This window comes from Megalopta genalis, unplaced genomic scaffold, assembly GCF_051020955.1.
Source record: "Megalopta genalis isolate 19385.01 unplaced genomic scaffold, iyMegGena1_principal scaffold0020, whole genome shotgun sequence".
NCBI classification, from domain to species: domain Eukaryota; kingdom Metazoa; phylum Arthropoda; class Insecta; order Hymenoptera; family Halictidae; genus Megalopta; species Megalopta genalis.
In genome coordinates, this window is record NW_027476090.1 from 4,140,220 (window position 1) to 4,167,312 (window position 27,093).

General features: G+C 47.6%; 1 protein-coding gene across 4 annotated transcripts in view; it reads left to right on the top strand.

Moving 5' to 3' along the window:
• The window catches only part of hth (Meis homeobox homothorax), a 666,356-nt gene that overhangs the window by 494,182 nt on the left and 145,081 nt on the right, over positions 1-27,093 (top strand). For all 4 annotated transcript variants that reach the window (XM_033482431.2, XM_033482432.2, XM_033482434.2 and 1 more), the window contains one exon: positions 26,223-26,299. In XM_033482431.2, coding sequence (XP_033338322.1) covers positions 26,223-26,299 — 77 coding nt within the window. The remainder of the gene's footprint in view (positions 1-26,222; positions 26,300-27,093) is intronic.

Genomic DNA, 27,093 nt, shown 5'->3' on the forward strand with positions numbered 1-27,093 from the left:
TGCCGGTGTGGATGGGATCTATCGATCTCGGGTCTTGAACCGTGTCGGAATCCGCCGGTTGTCGTCTTTCGTTTTGCGCCGATTTTCGGATAGATAAACGCGCGCCGGGATAGACCGAACGTTCGACGCGTTCCAAAATTTCCTTCCCGTTTCGTCATGCCCCGGGCATTGTGTGCACCGTAGCATGGAGCGCTGGAAGAAACGTTTGCACACACGCGGCGCTACGCGTTTCATGATCTTCGACGATTTCGTTGCACAGGCTTGTTGTTACAGAATATCTCATTTAATGTTTCATTTCGTTCGTTCGTTTATACACTGGCAAGTTCTCCGGTAGATGAGAAGGCAATACGTAGGGAAAAACGAAGTAACATTTGTACAGAAGGAAATATTATCGCTTACAATGGTTGATAAAGTTGAACAACATGCTGTAACGATAGTTTTAGATTTCCGAGAGATTGTTCAATTATTTACTTTTTGCGCGCGCGATTCCTTCAAAGTTTTGGCGACAGAAAACGACGTTGCCGACAATTTCTTGCACACGTAGTCCGTACTCGACGATCGCACTAGGTGCGACAAAAGAAGGAAATCGCAGTAGAGCGGAGTAAGGAGACCTATGGAGTTATCGTCTACCAATTATCGGTAGAAATGTTTTTAGGGGACTGTGCGAAATCGGCTGCCGATAATCGCGTCTTAACGTCAGGTCGGGCAGAGATGGGGCATTAGAGTCGGAACGGATTCGCCCACAGATTACAAGCGTCCCGTCATGCAACAGGAAGCGGCGTCTCGCTCGAGAATGCCTCTTTCCTCCATGACCAAAACGAGGCAGGATAATCGAACTTGTCTCGGGCTCCTCGTCTGTTTTTAGTAATTATTCCGGCGTTCACCGGCGAGACAAGATGATCGATCGATCCGAGCACAGCGTCCGCGCCGTCAGCCGCTCGGACGACGATAATCATTACTCGCGAAACGCGTCTCGCGCTACTCCGAGGACGTTTGAATTATGGATCGCGTGTAATTAAGTCATCCCTCTGGACGACGCGCGCGGGATACGAGTTCCCGATGCTTTTATATGGCTATCGCCCGCGGTACGAGATGATACTGCGATCAGGAGCGGCAGCTTATCGTTGCGCCAGCCACCTATTCCTCTTCCCTTCGGCGTTAACGCATCCTGCGAACGTTTAATGCCGTCTCGTCTCGCAGTTTAACATCCGACGCTTTCCGCGAAATTACCGCGCGTAAACTTGCCACTTCCTTTCGCCGGAATTTACGGTTTCCTGGAACGCGGAACCCCCGAGTGGCCTGTGACCGACTCCTGATCGTCCTGGCACGTACATTCTTTATCATCGGGCAGGCCGATCTATTTCTGATTTTGCCACTCGACCGAACCGGTTCGAACCGATGCGAAGACAAACAGGGAAACAGATTCGGATAGAATCAGCGACCGTTCCTCCAGTGACCAAGTTTACATTCGAAATCTAGAGTAAACGACTAGTTCTGCATGGCTCCTCTTTGTCACCATTTTCGTTGTAAACTCTTCCCTTGTAAATTCAAGCCTTGTATTTACCGTCTTTCGCAGCTTGTGGCAGCAACGCTAAACTTACCCAGCGTTAAAATGGCTGAAGCGTGTTGCTTTCTGGACTCTGTGCCATTTTTATCACAATCATTGTATGCCATTTGTTACAGTTTGCTCTAATTAGAGAATTTATTCGATCACCTACAATGAAAGTTTCCGTAATTTCAGTAATTGTAAAATGTAGAAATGTAAAAAAAAGACCGGTCGTTTCAATCGCTACGGTAAGTTTAGCGTTCATATTCCGCTTCGTTCGTACACGGTTAGATTTAAAAGACATAGGCAACCAGCTCAAAGTCTAAGTCCATCTAAAGAAAACTACGCGTTCACGACATTCCTTCCTCTCTGCAAAACTGTATTATTTAAGTGCAAATGTATCGCAAATGTCGCGTCCTCCGATTCAGTCGCCGTCGAGGCGCGTTTAATCAAGTTCGGTGTCGAAAAGACGGGCTTTAAAGTCGCATAAATGGCCGCCACGTGACGGCAGTGCAGCGACGGCCTCGTAGTTACGATAAAAATTCATTTCCGCGCAGGTTCGTCGAGAACTGTCCGCGAATCACGGCTCGGAATGCCGATAAACGCGCGATTACCGGGATGAAAACGAGCGGACGCAACGGGACGTTCGTGCAGCCGGTCGTGCAAACGTGCCGGCGAGGCCAGTTCGTAAAATCCAATGGACTGTCGTTTTTATATCCGGCGCTACGCGCCACTGAGAGCGTTTAATTTTCCGCGTTATGAAGTCCGCCGCCGTCGGACCGGGTCTCTCCCGCGTGATTGCGAAATCATCGTTCCGATCCCTCTTTACGCGCCGTTCCTTAAATATTTTAATTCGGTCGCGACGATTATTACCGATGTTATATTTTAAATTATTGCCACTCGGCCGTTTATTATCGTCGATACGGCCGTATCGTGTCTCGTAATATCGTGCCGGTTGATACCCCCACTAACGATTCTTGATTGTCGTCGGACGGAACCGATAGTGTCTCAATCGCATCGATTATCGAATACTTTCGGCCACTTTTATCCTTTCAACTAGCGGTAAACCTCGCTCGTTACGAGCCTTCCATATTCATTCCTTCAATTATACGTTTGATCCGCCCGCGGTATGCGGCTTCTTAACCCTGCAGAGGTCGCGATACGCATCAACGATGCACAGCCGGTCGTTTAAAATCTGTGCTACTGTACTACTTCTCGTAAAACAACTGTACGGGCCGTTGAAGTATCTTCGTAGCAATTTAGAAGAACGTCGGAGAAAGGAAAAAAAAGCACGGTGCTGAAAACGTTTTACTCGATTAACACTAAACCTACCGGGTCCTAAAAATAACTAACGTCGTAAACAACGACGAAGAAGTTGTATTTATTTGGATCTTTCGCCACTTTTATTACGATATGGGCTTGGATTACGGAATTTATTCAATCATATGCTACGAGAGAGAGAGAGAGAGAGAGAGAGAGAGAAAGAGTATTTACAATTTCGTTAATGAACTAGCCACGGTTACATTTAATGTTAAAACAAATTAAGTCATAACCGCATGAGATTCGTTTGAAGAGATTTGTGAAATTAGGTATATTGAAACCATTAAAAACGGTATCTCAAAATATCCATAGTTCTGCGTTGTTTAGAAATTCCCACACGAACGCACGGTAGTCGCGCAATCATACCGAACACCGATTTCTCGCAAATCTGCTGGCGCAGCGTCGGTCGATCGATTCTTTCCCTGAAATCTGAAATCTGAAATCTGAAATCTGAAATTCGACCATGACAACAACCGCCCGGCTCGTCACCGTTTAATTACCATTGACAGCGAGTTTTCGTTGTTCCGGCGCGAACCGCGGCTCCGCGAAGATCTCGAGGCGTCGCCGGGAGCACTGACACTCACCTGTCCGAGCTGCATCCAGCGTCGGCCGACTTGCACCATCGCCGCGGCGCACAGGTGCACGGCCGGTACCTGGTCCAATGGATCAATTGTTCGGGGCTCGTGTAACTTCGTCGGTCGAACGGCTGGCAGCAGCCCTACGTACCCGGCAGCGCCGGAAGTTGACATTCGTCACAAACTATACGGACGCGTCCCCGCTGTCGACAACGGCCGGGGCCGTTCCGATACAACGGAAAAACTATCATCGGTAGGAACGGGATCGATCGATCGTGAAACGCCGCCGGACGATCTGCTTCCTGGCCTCGCGAAACGGCCACGGCGGATTTAATGCACCCTTTGAGCAATTGCTCCGAGGACGCCATGATTAATGGCCGCGGCTTTAGACGTTGTCCGGCTTGATGGAGTGCGATGGTGTTGCGCGCGAATCGATTAGATACGAATTAACGATACAAATGTCACTGACTAATTATAATTAATATCCCGCTGCGGCGAGGGACTGCTTAGAGTCTTCTTTATCCATTAACCCTCTATCATTTGACTTTTTCATCGCAGGTGCAAGATTAATGAACCTCGAATCATCCTCACCCTTCGGGTCGTTTGAAAACTCTTGAAACTTATGGTCCGTTTCCGTCGTGAATAATTGCCATAGTTTCGGTGGTAGCGACGTAGAATATGTCATAAATACAACGTTGCGTACCAACGTCGTTCCGTACCTAAACTATACATCGATACCCGGCTTCCTGTGTTCCTCGCCCAATTCAAACATCTCTCAAAATCTTTCACAAACCTATGATTTCACCTTTCGCTCAAACTCTGCTTCAACCACGACTTCAAAACTCTGACCTTATCATATTAACCCCTATAATTCTTAGATCTCCAATTTTTCTTGTAAACCACGTATTGTACACAAAAATGTTTCGAACGAAATTCGTTTTGAATAAAGAAGAGCATACAGGGCAACAATTCATTTTTCGCTACTCTCCTTTTTTATGAAAGTATGAGAGCGTACACACAGTCTTCCGTCGACTCTTCAGATTCTCCGTTCTCTTTCGATTGTCCTCGGAACTGTCCCATATTCCTTTAACATACATCATATTGTCAACGTGACTTTGGTTAAGTTCCGAATAAAATATCTAATAACGAAATGCAAGTATAATTCAGCAAATAAAGGTACAGCAGAAAACGGGGGCACAGGTATCGAGAAATATCATCCCGCGGGTGTCTTTCGAAAGTTCGTCGATCCAGCGGAGTATCTTTAAAAAAAACCACCGTCTCGTTGATATTTACGATCGCTCGGTCGGCGGCGTAGCTTTAAAAAATGCATGCCGCGCGAAAGAGAACGAGCGGCGCGAGGGAGACAGCGGAGTTTGTTCCTATTTGTTTGAAAGCGTTATGCAGCTGTCAATGGGTCGGCCGAGCCGCGTATGTTCGGCCGGAACGAGCGGTCAACACTTTTCTCCGCGCGCATCACGATCTGTTCCATCCGATCGCGTCAATCACTCAAACTCTTCGACGCGCGGGTTATCGATGCACTGCCACCGCCCCGCGACTCGGCCGCCCCGCGCTATCTAAACCCGTTTCGATCCGATCCGCGGCCGAAGTTCTCATTATGAATATTGCATTTTATGATCGGCCGCTCGTTGCTTTCTTCCCGTCGGCCCCCGCTGCGCCGGTCCCCGCCGATCCACCGTCGAATAATCACCGTTTTTTGCGGCATGGCGTGTCGTGTCGAGACCGATCCGAACCAGCGTTAATTCTTCATGGCCGGTGTCTCGTCTCGAGCCCGAATTCGGCCGACCCGATCCGAGTGGAACGCCGCGATTATAGTTGGAAATTATTTACCGACCTGCTCTCCGTTCGAGCCGAGTGACGTGCGAAAGTTTGAGCGTCGACTCGTGTTCCGATATTCGGTGTTTTCGTTCCGCGTTAGCCTCCCAATCGGCTTATGCTAATTACCGTCTGTTCGGTGGCGAACCGGCGTCCGATCGAACGATATCCTCGAGTTTCTGGAAACGGGATCGAAAACGAAGGAGCTTCCTCGAACCGGATAATTTATGTCAGAGTTCGGTGGACACCGGAAAAATGCCGGCGATCGATTTCCTCGTTCGTCGGACGGTTTCTCACTGTCGACCGATAGAGACGTTAGTCCCGGTATGCATTCGGCCAGGGGAAGCGACGGACGCAGGAATTAAGGGGCCGGGAGGGGCGGAAAAAAAGGAGTATCGTTCGGCCGCGGTACGAAACGGTGCTTGGCTAAATATTCAAATTAATACGGCACGCTCGCGATACGGCCGATAGCGGGCCGTCCGACTTTAGCGATTCGGCTTATCGAGCCTCGGCCGCTCCTCGCGATGGATACGAATGTTTGCGTGCTTATTCATGAAACGAACGAGCGATAACGGCCGCCTCCTGTCATTCTTTATCGGCGGAGTCGCGCTGTTACCTCGGCTTCAATAATTCCGGGCCGCTGTCGTGGCCGGCAACATTAACATTGTCAGGTAGGTGTTTCCTCGAGTACGTTCTCAGCGTTTCGCTACGTCACCGAGGCCGGCCACGCGGATGCAAAAGAAAAATTGCAAGCGCGACATTTACAGTCGTCCCTTATTTCCGAACGGAAAAACCGCCGCCCGCGTTTCTTATCGGCGATCTGGTAAATTATCCCCTCCCCGCGGTCCGTTTGATCAATCCACTCAACGTTTGACGCGCGGAGAATAACGCCGCTCGAAAATGTTTGAAAATCGTCCATTTGCATTTGTCACACTTCGCCGTGATTACAGCGATACGGATCTGTGTCGCGGCCTAACTTTGTTTAAGAACAAACCTTGCCGCGTTGTTTTCGAGAGAGAACATACGCGATTACTGTTACGAGATAACAGCTAAATATCGAGGTTAAAGCGGCGCTTTTATTAGAAGGCGCTTTAGTAAAAAGCGATCTACGTTTTTAATCCGTTGGCTTCCGACTTAATTTGCGATCGGACAAGTAGGAATTACTCGGTCGTTAATAATCTCTGGGAGAGACAGAAAATTACACGTTTCCAGCGACCGAAGCACGTAATCGAAAGTTATTTTCCTCCAACGATGTTACTAAAATAAATATAATAACAATGCTCGCGCTTTCTGTTTGCGATATCGATTCGGTGAAATTCCTGTTCTCGTACTACTCGTGTCAACCGCCCCGTTTATTTCTGAAAAATTAAATTTTTTAGCGTCGTCTCGTTGCTTTAAGCATACTTATACCTTTTATTCTATGGTTACCATAATTGTCTCAATCGTCTTTCAGTAACGGAAATCGCTACGGATCGTTTCTTTATTATTTTCACAACTCGTACCCATCTTTCAAACATTTTGCCATTGTTTCGATTACTGTCCACCATTCAACAACCTAATTTTGTTTCCATTTTTCCTCCATTCTCATTAATCTTTTTTTTCTATCCTTTCATTTGTCATACTTTCTATGTTACACATATTTATTATATCATTATATATACTACACTACTTCTTACTTTTTCTTCTCGCTTTTTGTATCGTATCATTACGTATGTATTTTTATTTTTACCATCATCGTGCACATGCGACGGTTACGCAAAATCTCTTTCTTCTATATTTCCTTCTTTTTGGTAACAAATAAAATACGGTTTTTTATCCGTATACATGAATAAATTTGTTATTATTCTTACTACTTTTCGTACGTGTGCAGGATCCTCCGAAGCATCCCCAATTTTCATCCCCTTTCGAAAACCGTCCAAGAAACGTATCTCGTCGGGAAGCCGAAGGGATCGTCGCGGAGAATGAAAATCTGTCTCGCGATCGGGTATTACACGCGGCGAATTGCTCCGGCCGAGCACGCGCTAATAAAATGCAGGGGTGGGGGTTTGCACAGGGGCGGGAGGATGCAAAAAGAAACGGCCCGGCACGGGGGACAGGCCCGTGGATCCGCTTGTAACCCGTATAGCCCATTTCGGGCTCTCGTATATGACGCTATTCGCAGGATACCCGACGACTAAACGAAGTCACCCCACGCGGAGCCGGCCGAGGGGCTGCGGAAAGGGGTTGGCTGGCCTGTGCGAGGTTACAAGACGAAATAAATACAATATTATGCAAACGGGCGGGACTGATCGCGCTCGGCAAAGCCTCGGGAATCTCGGGAATCCCGAATAAATTGACACTAAACGTGGAAGGGTGTGCGCCCTCTGTTCCCGCCGCGCGATCTCGTCCTAGACCGGCTTCGAGCGACAAGGAGCGCCGGAAATATATATATATATATATCGATGCTCCCGCAACACGCAGTATCCCAATATCACCTAACAGCTATTTCGTTTATACGGGCCTGAGGGGCTGCCGAGGCTCCGCCGAGAAAGGGGAATCCGACCGGGAACGTGTTTTTCCGGAATCTATGCATTGCCCCCGTCGAATGACGGAGGGTCGATCGCGTCGTCACACTGCGCCGTTGTCTTTAAACATTTTTTTAACGAGCCATATTCATCCACAAATATTTTTGCGTACACATTCAAAATGTTTTACGCCAGTCTTTTTGTTTCTGTAAAACCGTGTCTCAAGTAAAAAGATCAAAGGTGAATTACGAACAACCTAAACCGTAGAAAGAACAGAATTTTAACGCTAAACCTATCGAGCCCTGAAAGTTACAAGCATGCATTGCTTCATAACGACGACAATAAAAGTTTTTATAATTTCAGCAACTTCGAAACAAAAAGATGCGAAACCAATCTTTTTACTTGGCTCGGTAGGATTACTGGTTAAGTCTTCATTGATTTACAAAACATTTATTTCTTCCATCGAGAAAAAATTCACCCGTTTTATACTCTTAGCGAAGTTTCCGATTTCTTCCTGTTAGTTAAAGATTGTGAAAACGCGCGAAACACGATTCGCAGATTAAAAGTACGAAGCACAATTCGATGAAGTATTATCCTCGGATCTCTTCGACGGAGCTATTTCCGAGGAGCATACGAGTACATTGTTGCGGAACATTATCAATGATTAGCGCCGTGCTCGGCCGTTTTTTGCCCGCGGCAGTTCGTTTCTCACGAGCAACAGCCCGAATGGCAATCCGGTCGGGGTTGCAGAGGAATTTGTTTCCTGCGAAGGGACGAGCGCCGCTCCTCGTTATCTGGCCAGATGGTAATTTGATAGAAAGTTCGGCCCGTGTTTGAATACGTGCCCGTAATTTATCGGCGCGCGGACGTTCCGTCGTTCGGGGTGGCTCCTCTTCGCCCGTAATTCCTCCCATTTTTCGCCCGTTCCCGTGCAGTGTAAATACCAGAGGTATCGTATAATCATCTAAATTACGATCTCAGCGCGGAGCGTCCGCGTCGTGCCGGACGTCCAGCTAGAGGAGGAACGAACGCTCGCGATCCGCGCGTCGATTCTAATCTCCCTCCCTCTTTATCGCGCCACCGCCGCGTCGAACCTTCGGCCAGACAGTAAACCTTCGAACGAAATGGCCCTACGCGCGAACCGTATCCTTGTTACCGATACCGGTAACGACGAGGACGGCCATTCCCGGGGCTGCCAGCATCGACGCGTATATACGCTCCACTCCCACGCTTCCTGCGCCCGTCTACATTCCGCCGTCTCCTCTATGGTCCAATTACTCGTTGTTTCTCCTTTCCTTTCCTTTCCTTTCCTTTCTTTTTTACTCTGACCCGTGACGCGTGGAAATGCCTCGAAAAATAAACGCGGGATTCAATTTTGCGCGCTCCGAGGGTTTCGACACGACCGACACCGTTCGGATATTCGGAGCTTGTTTCGCGGAGTTTGTCTTCGCATTTTCTTCAATATTTGGAACTGTTCAAGCTACCAGTTCAGATTAAGATCTGTAAGGACTCTCTTGATTTTCTCTTTAATTCATTCTTATTCGTTCACGCTGTCCGTTTATACGGTTATATTTAATGCTTAACTCTTAACGGTCCAATGCCGCCACACACGCGGTAGAAATCAATGAAACCGTAAAATCTGGCGGGAAACATTGGAAGAATAGGCACGATTGTTTCGGCGAAAATATATCAACGAAGTTTTATTTAAAAAATGAATATCTCTTCTCTATATTTGATGCAAAAATTTTCAGGAAAAAATTTCTTTTCGTCTGAAAAACAGACCGGACTTGGCAGTGTGTAAACTATTTTCATTCTTAACTAGTTACATACAGGGTGGGCCGGAATTCATAGTACAACCGAACAGGTGGTGATACTACGTGAAAAAATAAGAACAAAATTTGGTATAACATTTTTTTTTCTTCCATTTTCGACCAGCAGCACATCAGGCGCGCGTGCCTATGATTTCTGTGGGTACGTGTTTGTGTATTATTTATGCGACCACGAGCGAGCGAGACGCGCGACGGGAGTCAGGAAACAATTACAAGATGCAATAGCGTTGACTTATCCGTAAAGCATTAACTTCAGATTCATTCTTTGAACACATGATTGTTTGTGTTGGGATTATGGAATGAAAAAATGAATATGATTCTAATTCTTTTCTTAAAAAGACTTTATTTTATTCCTTTATTGAGAGAAGGTATATGGGCGAAAACGATCGAGCGACCAAACTCTACTGAGAGTCCGGTAAGAAAAAACGCTTCTTTTATACCCTTGTTGGGTTCGTCTTATCCACCAATCAGAGACGTTTATTTGTCGCGTTTCACATTGTATACGTGACGCTGGGATCCCCAAACAGTCAGGGCACGATGTGTATCTAATGGTACCGGTGATGATGTATCGCGGTATCTATTATATACAGTTTACATCACCGTCGTTGCCCGCTGACGGAACCGACGAAAATGTAAACCGATATCTTAGTATCTTAGTACTAAGTAAACTATAGATTAGTTTTTGTTCGAGGCTAAAATTTCCTTTTTTTTTCAACAGTTTGTAATTATTAATTGATATACTTAGCATCTTGATTTACTCTTCATTGCATTATGCAGCAAATGTGCTGTACTATACACATATTAGGAGATACGATTATTTTTATAGTTATCGATTGTCAACAGTTATAAAAACGAGACGCGAGGCTCGAATAATCGTATCTCCTCTTCCAAAATTGTCCATTTTTGTGCGCAATCTGAACGCGAATTAGGGAGAAATGACTGTATCAGGAAACGAGAAAATGAAATACTACGCGTAAACTAAATAACACAAGGGGCAAGGGACAGGGGGAATCGGTCGCTCGCTCTACCTAGCCTCTTCAAATGTTTTTTTATTCCAGATCTTTGTTTATTATTGGCTAAGTTACGCGCTGAGCAAGAGACGCGATTAGGTGGAGCGGGCAACCGATCCTCCTTGCTCCTCGCGTCGATTAGCTTGTGGATCTTTTCGTTTACCAATAGAAGTGGGTTTCGCGAGGTCATAGAAGAGTGGGGACTACGAGCGTGCAGGTCAGGCGGGCCGAGCGTAATACATAGTTAGCAACAATTAATGTTTGTAAACACTATCTCGGACAGAGACAACTGCGGTAAAGGAATAGACAACTAAATCTTTTACAAAGATGAACAAACTTTCAAAGTGATTTTCTAGAAAACGGGGCCACAGATAAAGATAATGTTATACCAAATATTGTTCTTATTTTTACACGCAGATAATGTACATAAGTATATCTTAGTGTACCTTCTGTATCTTTATACACATAAGTGTATATTATATTATATGTATTTAAGGTTTTAATGTTGAAACTTTGTCAGTGTATTCTATGGCACAAAGTAAGAAAACAATGTTATGTAAACATAGGTCATGTACAGCCTTATTAAGAAGTTATAACAAAAATTCAGGATAGGAATAGCGATCAACTTGCTGTTACTGCGAGCATTGGCTTGAATAGATCAGCACATGCCGCGTGTTTATGTAAGCTGTGTTTATTAACACATTTCGAAATGCCTACCGTTGTTGACAATACATGATTGACATCGATCGAAGATTTTTTTGTATTTTTTTATTTTTTTTTAGTTGATTACTATTCCTATTCTGAATTTGTGTTATAATTTCTTAATAAAGCTCTACATGACCTATGTTTACATAACATTTTGTCCTTACTTCATGCCATAGAATACACTGACAAAGTTTGAACATTAAAACCTGGGACACCCTGTATATTATATATTATATACATATATTGCTTGTCTTGTCGATCACTATTGCAGAATTCTTTATGTTTGTAACAGAGGGTTCCATACTCGTAAACGTACGTAATTAAATGAAATTAATGAAATATCGTCGCGTTTTACTGCCTAATTTCTATTAAATACAGATCCAGGTTATATTATATATAAAATAATCATTTCATATACTCTCTACGGTCATCTGTATTTTCATATACACCGAATGTGGAATAGGCATAATTTCGTGAAAAAGACGTTGATTGGTTCACCTCGCATTTCACGCAGCACGTCGAAATTCGTGCGAACCGTTTAGAGCGACAACCGCGACGAAATCCTGATCCATCGATCGTCCGGTGTACCGTTCGTCCGACTGGCATAATCGCGATCCCACGTTCGCTCCGGAACGATCGCCGACGTAACGCCGTTTTCCCCGTGTTCTGTCGCTGGCCGGGCCCCGATCTCGGCGACCAGGGCACGAGTGAGAATCGGTGCCCCGTAGCAGAAGATTATACGCTTTAAATGGATAATTAAATAGCAACGAAACTGACTGAAAGACTGACTGGGGATGATTGCCGGGTAGCGGCGCGAGCATGAGCGTGGAATTGCAGCCCGGGGGCCCCTTTGAAGAGGAGGAGGTTTCGTTATTACGCCCCCTCCCCCCGCCCCTCTCCTCCGCCACTCTAACCGTCCCACCGTGTCTAAACTGAACGGAAACGTTATAATTATCTCGATTCCCACAAGTCACGAGCGCTCGGTTCCGATTGACGTGGCGAGGAAAAAGGGGAGGGAAGAGGATTTTGTCAGTGGAGCGGCGATGACGATAGCGGTTTCGACGTTCGGCGCTCGTTCCCGGTCGTTTCGCTCGGGTTCGATTCATTTTTCGTTTCGTTGTATCGGAAGTTGGCGAAAACGATAATCGACCTTGGCCGTTTGATTAATAATACGGCACCGACGCGGAGGACGAACCCTGGAACGTGTAATTCTATGCAGCTTCGATGCTGGACGTTGTGTTCGCGTCGCTAGATCGAACCTGCTGCACTTGCAGTTTCAGCGAATGATCGTTCGAACGAGAGACATAAACGTACGATTTAACGACTCTATTCAAATCCTACGCTCAAGAAAACCAATGATTGCCGGTTTCCAACCTATGCACCCTTAACCAGTTAACTCGAGACGAATATACTCGTCGAAAATAGTTAACTGGTTCGGATGGCTGTATACATTGATATTCTTTATTAAATTATATATTTTATAAAAATGTTGCATTTAAAGAATTTACGAAGAAAGGTTGACCAAAATTGCTGTGTCCTTGGTTTGTTCCCGGGCGTAATTAATTTGATATTTATCGAAGAAGACGTATTAAATTATTTTTCTCGAAAAATAAACAACATAAAGGAATAAAAAGATTTGTTATATTTTATTCGATAGATATTCGACCGACTCCATTATCCTACGATATAATTACAGTAACTTACACACTTTTCAAAGAGATTGTAACAGCCGACCGATCAAAGTCCAATGTCCGCTTACAAAATAAGGTTCCGCAAAGTTTGCAACGGTGCCGTTCATAGTTCCGGAAGCTCCTGCCTCGCCGATCGATCATCGCGCGAATGGAGGTCCGGCAAGGTCACAGCGCCGACTTCCGAGGTCATTAGCCGAGTGAGTTAATCGTGTCGAGCGTCGTGGATCCGCCAGTTTCTCCGTGGCCGCGAGATTAGTCCAGGGTAACCGTCAGTCGTTTCATTAGCACGGTCCAATCAAGCCGGTGGCCCGGCCCGTGGACGATCCTTGCGGCGCGGTGCGGCCGAGGCCTAATCAATGAAATTGGGAGACAAAGCCGGGTCGGTAGCCGGGGTCACCGGACATCGGTCCTGGGGACGATTGTGCCGAAGAACCTCCTCCTCCTCACGAGGTCGGACGAGACGCGACGGCACCTCGAACGACACAATGAGGTAGGTGTGTCGCATCGCCACGCTCCTAGGACCTCCTTACGCACCCTTCGTGTGTGCCTCGTTCCCAGCGATCGGCTGGATCGCACGTTCGATCGTGGGAGATCCGAACACGCGCGCGCGCGCCAGGTCCAACCCAGACACGAACGTCCCGCGGAACAGACGTCGATGTTCCTCGGTGTGCACGGAGGACGCGGGTAGACCCCGTGGCAGACAGGGTCGCGTGATAATGACAGGCTTGGGCGTCGCACGGTGATTGAGGTGGCCGTGTCACAGAGACCCGGTTTGACCACGCCCTGCAGGTCGCCGTACCAATTCGCATCGATTCCCTAAGTCACCCTCGCCGAACGCTCTCCCTGATTTGTTTCTGTTGCATCGCCTCGTCGCCGGCCAAAGTCATCGTCGTTTGGTGCTGCACAAATCAGCTGACGATACATCGGGCATGATGTTTCAAGAAAATATTTCAAAGCGACCGATCAGTTTACATAGTCGATGTTATGGCAATAACTCCGAGGTGGTGGCAATCGACGTCTTCAAATTTCTTCAAGGTCTATTCGAATTTTGGAAACACTCCTTGTTCTTCGTATTCCAAAATCGATCGGCTAGATCAAAGAACAGCTCGTTCGGTAAAGTTTACCGCGTTTCTAGAATTACGAATTTCATCGTTACCGATTGATAGCTTTGCCAGAGCCTTCGATGCATTTTTGTCCGCTGAAGCAAAGTGTCAGGTTCGTCGCAACTGGATTGAAACCGCGTCGGTACGGCGACCGGTGAATTTCGAAGAAATCCCGGCGAGTCCAATTATCCGTTGTTCCTGCGTTCGTCAGGGCGGAGCGTCCGTTAATAAATCAACCGGTTCGATTTGGATCCCGGCGAGCGCGTTCCGACGCTCCGAACACGCCTGTCAGCTCGACGTCTTACGGATCCGCGGCGTTGATTAGAATCAGTTCGGAGACACGCATTCCCCGCGCGAGCAAACCCGCGCCGAGCGCAGACGAGCCGCTCGCGCGTCCCTTTCGGTGTAATTACAGGCGAAACACAATGGAATGTATGGAGGTATGCGCGAGAAGGACGCGCCTGCAGCCGTTCGTGCCAAGTTCTCGAACGATACGAGATAAGCCGAGCCCAAAGATGGTATGCCGCCGCGATGTCGACCCGCGGTGGACGACGTCGAGTCGAACAGCACCGCGACGGCGAACGCCATCCAGATAGATATCGTTCCACCGAATCCGCCTCGTCACTGCGACGGCCACGCTCGCGTTCGATAATCAGTTATGCTGACCCGCGTTCCTCGCTCGCCACGGCAAAAAAACCGATTTTCTACGATTGCGATGCGACGTTCAGCCTGGCGACTCGAGAAGTAAGAGTTTAATCTATATTTTTGTTGCATTTCTAGTATAAACTGGATTTAACCGTTGGCGAACGAGGATTTTTTCGAGCGTTGAGAACATTTTTCTCGGAGAATTAAATTATTTATTTATTTATTCACCGTCAACGGGACAAACGCCTTCTTAACTTCTCTACAAAAACTCAATTTGACAATAATAATGATGACAGTAATGATAATAGTAATTATAATGAAATAATAATAAAAGTGAAAATGACGATGAAAGCAGTACGATTAGAATATTACAAAACAAACGCAAACTGAGCATCCTAGCATCTGATAACATTATAGTTGATGTTTGACACATCGAGTGCTGAATATTATCTTGAAAAATTCACACAGTATCAAAGTCAAACATCAAGTCGAAACTAGAAAGTGAAAATGTACCATAGGAAATATTCTACAGATCTTAGTAACATTCAATTCGTTCAACGTATTACAATAAAAATGAATTTCAAAAACCTAGTTAAAAATTAGTGCCACACCCGTACGTGATTCACGCGGCATCGAACGTGTTAAATTGATTAAAATCATCGGTTTGTTAGCCAAAGTGAATAATCCTATACGAAGAATCAGCCATAGAGAAATCGGGACACATAATGTTGAGGCACAAATTAAATTATGCATCGAACACGGCTAACGGTAAAAATGAGCAATCTATTCTGACCATTTATCATGCGAATAAGCCAATTATGCGGGTGCAGCTACTGGAAGAAGATGAGCCGCTCGGATACGGTAAAAATGCCGTGAAAGATTCGATACTTGTTGAAAGGAGATACAAAATGATGCAAATGTTCCCGGATTTGCATCAACATCTATGTTGGATTTAATTTGCAAACTCTAGTTGCCGTATCGCAATTAGATACACAAACAATGAGATACGATTCAAGGAACGTGACGAGAAATCAAGGATCGAATAAGTACCTCGGAGTACACTAATTGAAGATGCTTCCGCCACAACTCCGGAAATACTGCTGGTCTTGCTCGGATAAAAATTGCCGCTTTCCTCCGGTGAAACGTTGTCGATGTCTGCGGAACCCGTGATTCGAAAGCAACCCCTTAAATCTCGCAGACGGTCCTCCGGCAAGAAATCCAGGAGAAGACCTTTCGGCTGGCGTTGGCCATTACCTCGCCGTGTGCCCACCCCCGCAGCCTTCAGTCTGCAATAACGGCACATTAAAGGATTTTAACGCCGAAATTGAATAACCCGGGAGAGCGGTAACGAAGTTCTGCCGGCTCGTCGGGACACAGCTATCTGCCGATGGAAGGGGACAGTCGGAATGAAGGTATTAGGGATGACTGACGCGCTGACGTCGCCCATTTTGTCTTCTTCCCACCATTTCCTGCTCGTTTTCGCATCAGCGGACTGCCGCGCCGTCCAAATTGGCCCGGGCCCGGCCCCGGCTCCGGCAATTTTACGATATTTCGTGGGTTCGATCGTGGCCGGCGGACCGATCGCTCCTCGCTCGAGTAGATTCTGAGTTACCGCGACTTTCGTAATATATTGTGAACGCGAATTCCACGCTGTCAGCTCGTTTCTCGCGGGCACGGTAGTTAAGACGCAACGAGGACCGGTTTCTTGGAAAGTCGTGGCCGGCCCGTCGATGACAAATCTCCCGTGCCGCGATTAAATACAATTTCATTGCACCTGTCGGTTATTACACCTTGGGAAGATCTACGATCGCTGTAAATCCGTCGGAACGCATTGTACGAGTTTTCCAACGACGGCCGGATTTGAATATTCCTCTCGCGACAGGGATATTTCCCGCGTCGGAGTTCGCACACCTTGTTCGCGAACGCGACAGCTTATGTATTTGTCCAGAGGAATTTAGCTACGTTCGAACGGGAAGAAACGATAATAATATTCGTAATCTACTTTGTACTTTCGCTTCGGCGTTTCGTTTTATCGGAGACTTTCGTAAAACTCTACAGCGTTAAAATACCGCGGCTCGCCAGAATCGAGGACGTCCGAAGTTAACGTGTTCCATCGTAGGTTTTGCAACAAATGAATGTGCTAAGGAGAAAATTACTGGTATCATTAATATCCGCTTTCACGCGTTTTCTATCACGAAATTTCACTTACCGATAAAATTGTTTCTAGCAGCTTTCTACGGCAGCCCGTCTTGCTTGTTAATCGTTGGGTGTCGAGTAGCGCGCGTTAGTTCGATCTTCGAATCTAAAGCGAGCTTTTAAAGCGGGCATTAAAAGCGCGGCAACCCAATTAACGTACCTACTCGATATTCATTTGTAAGGACTAGGTAAATGGAGATCAATTGTTTGCTTTGCAGCATCGACAGCATACTGAATTAATAAAACTGTACTTAAATCTTCGGTCGCATCGATGCTGCACTACCAATTGTTTGCTCGACATGTCCGCTACCAGCATCATTCATGCATGACAAACACGATTTTGTACTTACCGTGAAGAGAACTTACTGTAAAACAGACGAATCGATGAATAACTATCCTTGGATGATGCTAGATAAGTTTCTGGTTGAGCGACGACCTCGATCAGTTAGCTTTTGGGAATTCTTCGAGAAGTGTGTGCCAACAATGCGATGTAGCAATGTTTAACGAAGCACAGTACTTTGTTCACACTATATACAGTTTCTTCGTAATAATTATTTCTATTTCTTTATTGGTTCGTCTTATTTCATCTTGGCCTCCAAATTGAACAGCAAATTGTGACAACTTTCTACGCGTAACAAAGAATATTGTCATTCACATGTTTATTTAATGCGCTAAAAAAGATATTTTATGACAAGTTTAGAACCGAAGAATTAATTTCCACCGATAGAATGGGCCGTAACAAGTTTCTTTCGTTGTTACGTGTAAAATAACGAATAAACGCATATAAATATATGAATTCTTAAAGCACGTCATTTGACCGAAATGAAGAGTCGAGTAAGAACAGCTCGGTACGGAACGTGTCAGGGGTTAAGAAACTTCAATAATCGCACGTTGTCCGAGCTGCTGACGCAAAACGCTGGGACGCGGGGGGTGGCTTGGAGAACGAAGGAACTGCGAGGGCCTTCCGATCTGGTCTTTCGGTGCCGCGGAGGAGGCGGAATCGTGTCGTGCGATGACGAGGCGCGATCTGTGGCGGGTCCCACGCCCCGACCGCCCCGCTCGTTAGTCGCAGTCAGCATCCGTCGTCATCGACGTGTCATTCGGCACCGAGGAGCCCGGTTATCGAGGGGACACCCTTGCCCGGGGTCGACAGAGGACACGAAGAGGTGCAGACCGGGTATAACCGAGGTCCGACGCGCGCCGCAGGGAGAGACAGACCGAACCCAGACCGCCCATTCGACATCGACGACCTGACGCAGCGCATCGAAACCGGCAAATTGTCGTGCTCGCGGGGACGTGGCGCGATTGTCGATCGTTCCGCGTGGGTAGTGTTGAGAGACGCCTTCCCCGTGACAACCGGTGTCTGTATCGTCTCGCTGGATCGTAACGAGGGGTACGTGCGCAATTGGTCTGATCAGAGGCGGCTGCGTCTCACGGGGGATGGAGGTTGGGGGGAGGTTGGGGGGAGGGCGGGGGTGGGCCCGCTCGAGGGTCGGAGGTTGGGGCGCGTCGTTATCGTTCCGCGACTTCGGCAATTCCGCGGGAACGGGTCGCTTATCGACGCCGATTAATAATAGACTCGGCCGGGTCCCGGCTCCGCTATGATTTATCGAGTGAAACCGGCCGCTCGCGGTCCGAACAGGTTACAAGTTGAAACATTGCAAGATGCTAATGCGAGTACATTGAATATTAATGGATATCGAAGTTGTTCGGCCGCGTCTCGTCGCTTTAGCGGGCATCAGCGTCTTCGCGAGAGGCTATCGATGGCGTTCGACTCCCGCCCCGGGGCCCGGCGACGCGATCCTTCGATTAATCTGACGAACGATCGATTCCGGCTAGAACCGCGCATCTTCGCTATTTCTTGCGTCGATCCATCACCGGTGACAACGCCGATCGGCCCGATCGGAATCGCTCGAATTCGATTAACCAGCGATTTCTGCGGAGGCTTCCGCGTGGGCACCTGTGGATGCTGGGGCTTCCGGTTCCGCGGCAGAAGAGTTCCGTCGCATGGAGAGCGGATATCCCCGGCGGAGCTCGGGTTCATTTGAATTTGGGTCACGAAGGGTCTCATTGTCTCGAGAATTGTCTTAGGGAGTGGTTCGCTCCCCGAAAAGGCCACGGTTATTTCAGCTACGTCTACGCTATCGAGGTGCCGGGCTCGTGGGTGAGGTTAGCGCGCCACCAAGAGGGGTCGTCTCGAGGCAATCGGGCTAAACTACAGACTCATTTACACACTTAGCCCGGCTTCCGCCTGGCTCGTTTCTACCCCGGACCAGCGACGAGCACAAATGGTTTTCATATTGTCTTTTTATCGCTCGTTCTCATTTTATCGCTTGTTTGGCGCCGACTCGAGTCCTCCGCCTCTCGGTGATCCCGCTTCCGTTCTTCCGATCCGGTTTACCATACTCGGATCGATTTTTATCCGGTGTTACAGTTCCTCGAACTCCTCGCGCTTAGGATTGTTTTACATCGCGCGAGGGATCATTTCGGAGGTGTTTCGTTTTGTTTCCAATTTCGAGGTTCGCGATTGATCCAGTCAGGCACAATTATTAGGTTAAATTAGGTTCGCGTCGTCGTATATTAATTCCGGTAGCATCAAGGGGTGTGTGTTCATGCCATCTAATCGTTCTCACCCCTATCGTGCGCGCCGGACGTTTCATTTCTTAATCGAGACGCCGCGCCGCGCCGGCCAGCAGAGACGTCCAGGAGATTCATTCAATTCGCGAGAGTGTTACCTGCAACTTTCTCGCGATAATACTTTTACCGAGTCAAAGTTGCGCATCGTCACGGGTGGCCCGAGGGGGTGGACGACCCTCGTGGAAAAGGCATCGGTCGCGTCGGGGGCGGAGAGGCGACTCGGAACGGACCGCCGCGAGCACTTAAGACTATTGTTTTCAATGTAATTGGATAGCTGCTGCTTTCTCTCTTTCTCTCTTTGTCCCTTCCACTTCCGTTCGCCGTTCCGGCAGCTACCTCGATCCCAGAAGAGGGTGGAAAGCAGTCGGCCAGCCGGTCCCCGTGTAGCTTCAACAATTATCTTGATTGTTTTATGCATACACCAACGAGACCGAGCTGGCTCGGCCGAGGACGGCCAAGCTCCTTTGGTTTCGGGACGAAACAGACCGTTGCCGCCTCCTTCTGCCGATTCTTTAAAAATTAACTTTTTGGTCGTAACGCAGTCGCGAAAACCAACCTTCGTTGGAATTCGTAGGATGTTAAAGAGTTCAAGAAGCGATCGCCGCGATAATTAGTTCGTTCTTTAAATTAGAATAGTCGGCCGTTTCGATTTCGTCGATTGAATTACTTCGATTTTGTGACAACTGATATTCCTCGTCAGTAGACACGTCCAGGACCCGCTAGAGAACTCATCGGTAAGGCTATCCTAGCGAGCCCTTAGACATTGGGATATCGGTAGGAACGACAATGTCATAACCGACGAAGGAGATTCTTGTCTGATTTTTATAAAATATGAAAATGGAAATTTGCATAGAGTTTCGCAGTCTACCCTCTCGCAAATATTTTCCTCGGTGAACCAGATTATGCATCGAAGACCCAACTAACGGAGAAAGCGACGCTTCTCTTCCGAAACTGTCGCGAACAACTTTCATATTTGCTTCGTCGGATAAAGCGCCGTACACCTACTTCAAGGTAAGATATCGTCCGGAATGAGACGATACGTTGCTCGGATAATCATTCTTCGAGCACCGTGCTGCGATAACGGGCACGTCTGGCAGCAGCCATCAAGATCCATCGGGAACACCCGAAACCGCCCTTAAAACGGAGCGGCGCCGTCAGCCGAGATTGCGAAGACCGAATTACGAACCTGTTGTCGCCGGTGGCGTGACACGACCCCGCGATCCAGATCGGCGATCGATCCCCGTCAAATCCGTTTCGCGGCGCGCCGGTAGTCAGGATCCTCCTCGGTGTTCCCCGATATGACGTTACAGAGCGAGCGCTAGGTAGCCAACCCGAGATCCGATAGAAACTCTACGCCCAGACAATGCTCTCGGCCGATTTAATTAGGATAAGAATCGCTTGGATCGCGTATACACGGCCGCACAATGGGCTTTCGTTGGGCGAGGGGGTGAAGAGGAAGGGCAGGACACGAAGCCGCGCTCCTGATGCGTGTATACCGTGGCTCGCCTCCAAGAAACATGATATAGAGGCTGCGAGGGGCCGGCGGGGGGAGGGAGGGATCGGCGGGCCACGGCGGTTTCCAAAAATACCACAGGCTTCGGCAAAAAGTAACGGGCAGGAAGAGGGTGGCAGGAGGCCCGTGGAACGTAATACCGCGAGCGCCACGTGCTAATTATGTAAAAATATGATGCGGTCCGGCCGCTTGCGGTGCACCCGCGGGCTTTTATGCGCAGCCGGATCCGCTTGCGCGTCGGCCAGCGCTGCGCGCCGCTTGGCACCGGCTCGGGGCCCCCCTCCCCCTCCGATTTTACGTCGAATTTAATACCCTGAATTATAATCGAGCGTGTCGCCGCGGTCGCCTAACCCTGCGCCTCCCTACGACTCTTCTGATTTAATCGACCGCCGTCCAACGGCCGCGAAAAGGCGCCCGATAACGACGGCCCTGACGCTTATCGGCCGAAGGAAACGACCGATCGAGCTAATCGCGTCTAATCGAACGGGCGCCGATTACGACGCGCCGCGCCGCGCCGCGCCGCACCGCGCCGGATTAATTGAGATCCGCACGATGGAACCATCGCCGGACGATTAATTGGCTATGATCGGACGCCGGTAATGAACGTCTGGAGGAACTTCGGGGTACGGAGATTTTCACTCGGTCGGCTGCGCTCGGGTATCGCAATTAGGCCGACCTAACGATCATCTTCTTTTGTGTTGATACGCTTGTAACGTGTAATTAGCGGGTTCCGTAACGGCGGCTAGTTAATATGTATGTACTCGCATCGACCGGTCGATCACGCGGACATCGTTCGATTCTCTTTCCGTTAGGCTTGCGAATTGATGCGAAAATCGAGTGAATAAGTTTTCGCGATTTATTTATCTATTCGTTCGAACGGGCAGAATAAACGTAAATGAAAATGAAATGGATGGTGGTGAGTTCATTAGCATATATACAGATCCTTGTGCTCGAATCTTAGATCCGCTGTAAAAAAAAAATCAGGTTTGAATGCAAAACTTTTGCGTACCGGACGACAACATAGTACATTGACTAAACATAGTAGCAGTGAACATTCGATAAGGCTGTGTTAACAATTTTGAAGAAGAAAAACGTGTACTATTCTTTCTACCGTTTTCCAATGGGATGATACAGAGGTCGCAGAGAATCGGTTCATAGTTATGATCGATGTTATCGCGAATCCCTTCTTTCACACTTGAAATGCATCGCTTGTAATTGCCAGTGAAAATATCGCGAAGAGATTCGTGTCACGTTATATCGTATATGGTATTTCTACTAAAACAGACTTTTGACAAACGATCTGCCGAAGAGGCTTCTTTCTAATGACTCGTTTCCCGATGAAATACAAATATGCTCGGCCCATTGTTCCAAGAAATTTGATCCTGTTAGGGGCTATAATATTTGTTCATCAAACAGAGCGTGCTCGCTAAATAGAAATCCTTACCGCGAGCAGAGATTGATGAAGTCTAGCTGCGATGTTAATTAAAAAATTATGATTTACAAAGCAGACAGTCGGCCATAATTTATCTGCGGCAGCTCTCGTGTATAAAAGAGTAGTCAACTACGCCTATCAACGGGATCGGCGGTCTCACGTGCAGCAACCTAACATTTGCCGAGCCGCGTTCTTGTTTTATGCATCCCTCAGCGATAGATAACGGCGTCCGCGATTTGTCCTCGCCTGGCGACGATTACGTGACTCTAATATCGCGGCGCTGGCTAATAGGAGATGAAAATTAAGATGCGCGTCGCATCGTTCCCGTGGGGTCGGCGTTTCGCGCAGCTCGTAATGTAATTAACGAGATTATCCGTGGATCGCGTACGCCGCTTTTTACCAACGTTCCGCGGAACACGTCGTTTGTCATTCGCAATCCAGCGAAGGATTGTGTCTCGCCGTTACGTTCCGGCGGATTTCTCTAAACTTTCTTAATTAGCGGCCGAAAAATTCCTGCTGGGTCACTGTATCGCAGGAAAAGCGACGTCCACTGCAACGTCGACGTCGCCGGCCATTGGCAACGGCTCAAAGGCTTCGCGGCCTCGAAACTGGAGCTAGATGCATAAATGATGCACTCCTCGGTTATTCCATCGGTCTTGCCGGGCGAGTCCATAAATTCGTGTATAAATCTCATCGTTCTTCCAGGGAAGTTACGGCTCGCATTAATTTCGCACTCGCGGCGAGACCGGGATCCTTCGGGGCCCCGCCTCTCCTCTCGCTTTCTCGCTTTCTCACTCTCTCTCTCTATCTCTCTCTCTCTCGCGCGCGCGCTCTCGCTCTTTCTCTCCCCCGCGCCGATGGGTGCCAAGCTACGGGAAGACGAACGACACGCGTGCAAACCCGCGCGAGAGTGAAAACACGCGTACGAAACTTCTTTGCTCCCGGCTGACGTTAATCTACTTGTTGCGTCGCGACTAATCGCGATCGGGTTCTCATGAAAGCCTGAAATAGACTCTCAATCTTCGTGTTCCGGCCAGTTCTCTCGCGCGGAGTAAATAGATTTCTTCGATACCGCCGGATGATTTAATATCCGACGGAAGACAATCTCGCCGAGGACGAACAAAGAGGATTTAAGACGCGCGGAAGCGTTTCGTGTTCGCTTTTATCGTTAGAAATCAATTCGTAATGGAAGATTCCAAGATCTACCGAGGAAAAGATTATTCTGCAGATAGAAAGATTATACTGCAGAGTTCAAAATTCGTTGGAGCTCGAGTGTGTCGTGTGAAGTAGAATGTGTAGACCATGAACAGACACGTTGCCTGAAGAGTAGACAATGGATCTTTATGCTTCCATAGATTGTGTAAACTTGAAATATGCAAAAATGTTCGTCGAAGATAATTATCCGAATAAATTCTTTTCTTTAACCCTTTCGCATATATATATATACGTTCATACCATATATATACTTTTATTTCATACTTTACATGAGATACTTTTGTTAATCGAGTATCTGGCAACGCTGCATGCCTTAAACAATTCACTATCATGAAATATAACACTATCGACAAGACGATATTATGCTTTATTCTAACGATACACAGTTTCAGTCTTCTTTAGAACATTGCCAGCAATTTATAATAGTAGCGATTAAAAGGTTTACACGAATTTATAATTCTAAAATAATTTTGTTGACTTAATTTCAATAATTCTCGGGTAAATACCCAATTTCTGCCTTTGCGATAATACGTTGAGTTTTTAAGTATTTAATTTTTTTAGACCCATTATCAAATCATGGGGAAAAGAAAATTTAGGAGAATATCTTTCACGGGTGATAGTGAAAATACCGATACCGAAAGCGTTTGCCATGCAAGAGAAACAGTAACGTGCTCAAGATCACAAAAATCTGAATATATTTGGACTACGGAAAACTTGGAACCAAAAATATGTTCCGTACTTCGATGCCAACTACTCGATAATACGCTCCGTTCACAGCGATCACATGATTTTTCGTTATTCGTCATCAATTATTCTCTCTATTTGTTCGTGTCATTCGGAGTTCAATTTCAATTATTTGTAAAATTATAAAATTGTCGATAGCTTTTTCTGCACTCATAGGATCAATGATTCTGAGTTATGATCCAATGATAGTTATGCATTAACGAGCGATGCGAAAGTGACGAACTTTCCGATGCAACATTTGAAATAAATCACCATAAATTCTTATTCGAATAAAACATTCATTCGATAGCGTTGAAAAAAAATTGTATTCGCCAGATGTCATCCGAATAAAGTTCTGTCCAACTCTGGCCAGAAGCAGCCTTCCAGTTAACAAAATGAAGTTTTCTTCATTTGACATTCCGATTTGGGTGAAAAATAATTCGCGAAGACTGAAAAAGTGCTGAAACATTCGCAATCCGAATGAATATTGGAACGAATGTAAATCGAATAGCATTATCGATTCTACCGAAACGATGAGAAGCTCTCGCCAGTTTCCAGTTACTAAAAGATTCTAATAATCTGAACTACCGTGTGTTGCGTCGAGGGAACATTTCCGGTACAAAGTGGGTGCTGCAAGGCGTTCCAAGGATCGTGTACGTTCACGAGGCGAGGGGATAAAGGCCGGCGGGAGAACAACTTGTAGACACCAATGATGGATAGCGAACAATGTTGCGAGCCTTCTCGCAGGTTCTAAATCCCGTGGACGTCGCGGCGGCGTCGGTGTCGGCGTCGGCCGCCATTTCGCAACGCACCAGCCGATTTCTTTCGATGATCCGCGGGGCGCAGAGATTATCTTGTAAACCGGCGATTCGAGGCTCGTTTCTTCGCCGCTGTCCGCGGCTGACCTTTCTCCCGTATATCTTCGGTGGCCCCTCGTAAAGTCTGTCTTTCGTGAAAGCCAATACGAGCGTCGAGGACGGATCGTCGTCTCCGCAGAAGCGCATCTGCGCCGATGCGACAGCCCGATAAAACGCACTCGTCTCCGCCATATAGGAACGCTTTTTACCGCGGCCTCGCCCCCGCTCGCCACCCTCCTCTCCGTCCTCTCTCTCCTCTCTCCTCCCGCTCGCACTGTCCAAACTGTCCGCCGCTTTTTTCCCGGCCGTCCTTCTTTTTATTGTTGCTGTTGCCCGGCAATAAATAATATTTCACAGGTGCGCCGAGACGAGCCGGCGCGCGGCGCGGCGTGGCGCGGCGCGGCTCGACGCCTGTAATGCGCCTGCCGTCGCGTAGATAAAAGTTCCCGTGCATCTATGCGCACTGTGCACTTACCTGTTACGCGATAAATCACCCGATAAATTGTTTAAAAGCACGGACCGCCCGGCGAAACGTGAAACGCGCCGGGGCTTTTCCTCGTCGAACGCCGCCGTAAATAATGCAAAAATTGCTCGCGCCGCGATTATTCGCGCGATCCATGGAACGCGACGGGAAAGATCTAGCTGCGACAACCGGGATCAAGCATTCTCGCGTCAAGAGAAACGACGCGTTCATTTTAAGCCCGTGAGTCGCGATTTCTCTCGCAGGTTGCGCCGATGAAAGCTGTCCCGCTGTCGATAATACGCCGGGGCAACAACAGTTTTCGAAGGCTCGGCACGCGGGGCAAACCTAAACAATTATTGAGAAATCAGCTCGTGCTCGACGCTGTAATGTTAATTTCAAAAATCTGTTTCGTTCCTGTGTTGCAGCATCCGTACCCTTCGGAAGACCAGAAGAAGCAGCTGGCTCAGGACACGGGGTTGACGATCCTTCAAGTTAACAACTGGTGAGTACCTTTTGACAAACTTATCGTAGACTCGTGACATACGAAATACCGCTGGTGTAGTCGCCGATTGTATCCTGATTTTAGTAAGTTCTCGACAAGACACTTGGTTATACCAGAATTCTATAGACATCTGCTATAAATCGCAACAAACGGTCCATCAACGAATCGGGAAGACGATAAAGTATTTCATGCGTTACAATCGAGTTTCATCGACGTCGCTTGCATGCGACTTGTAACCGGATTGTTCGTTAACCCTCGTGCACCGTTTAAAGTCAAAATTATCCTCGTATATTGATCCGAACGTTCGATCGATGCATAGTAATTTTCGAACGATCTTCAAACTCGCTGTCATGTTTCCGCGCGCGACCGGCAAGAAAATTAACATCTAAAAATATTACCCGGGGAAATGTTCCGCTCCGCGCGTGTACCGCAACACGTGCAATCTACGCAAGTAAATTTTTAGAAATTTTTGTAACGATGCAAAACCGTTGGTAGCGCAATATTTCGAGCGTAGCGAACTCGAACAGCGCACGAGGGTCGGCCGCAGCCTTGGCAATTATCCCCGCGTTGATTATAAGTATCTTATTTGCCGCGTGTACGAAAGTTCGGAGAACCTATTCGTTTCTTGCCCGCGCCGGGATAATTATTCTCGACCGGTGATTACGCGGTGACAGGAAATTCGACGTCATAGTCGCGTCAGGATCGACGAGAGCCTGTTCAACGTTCGACGTTCACCTGGCGACAGGTTCTCCGCGCCGTCTCCTCGCGGGCTGCGTGCCCGCCTGGAACGGTCT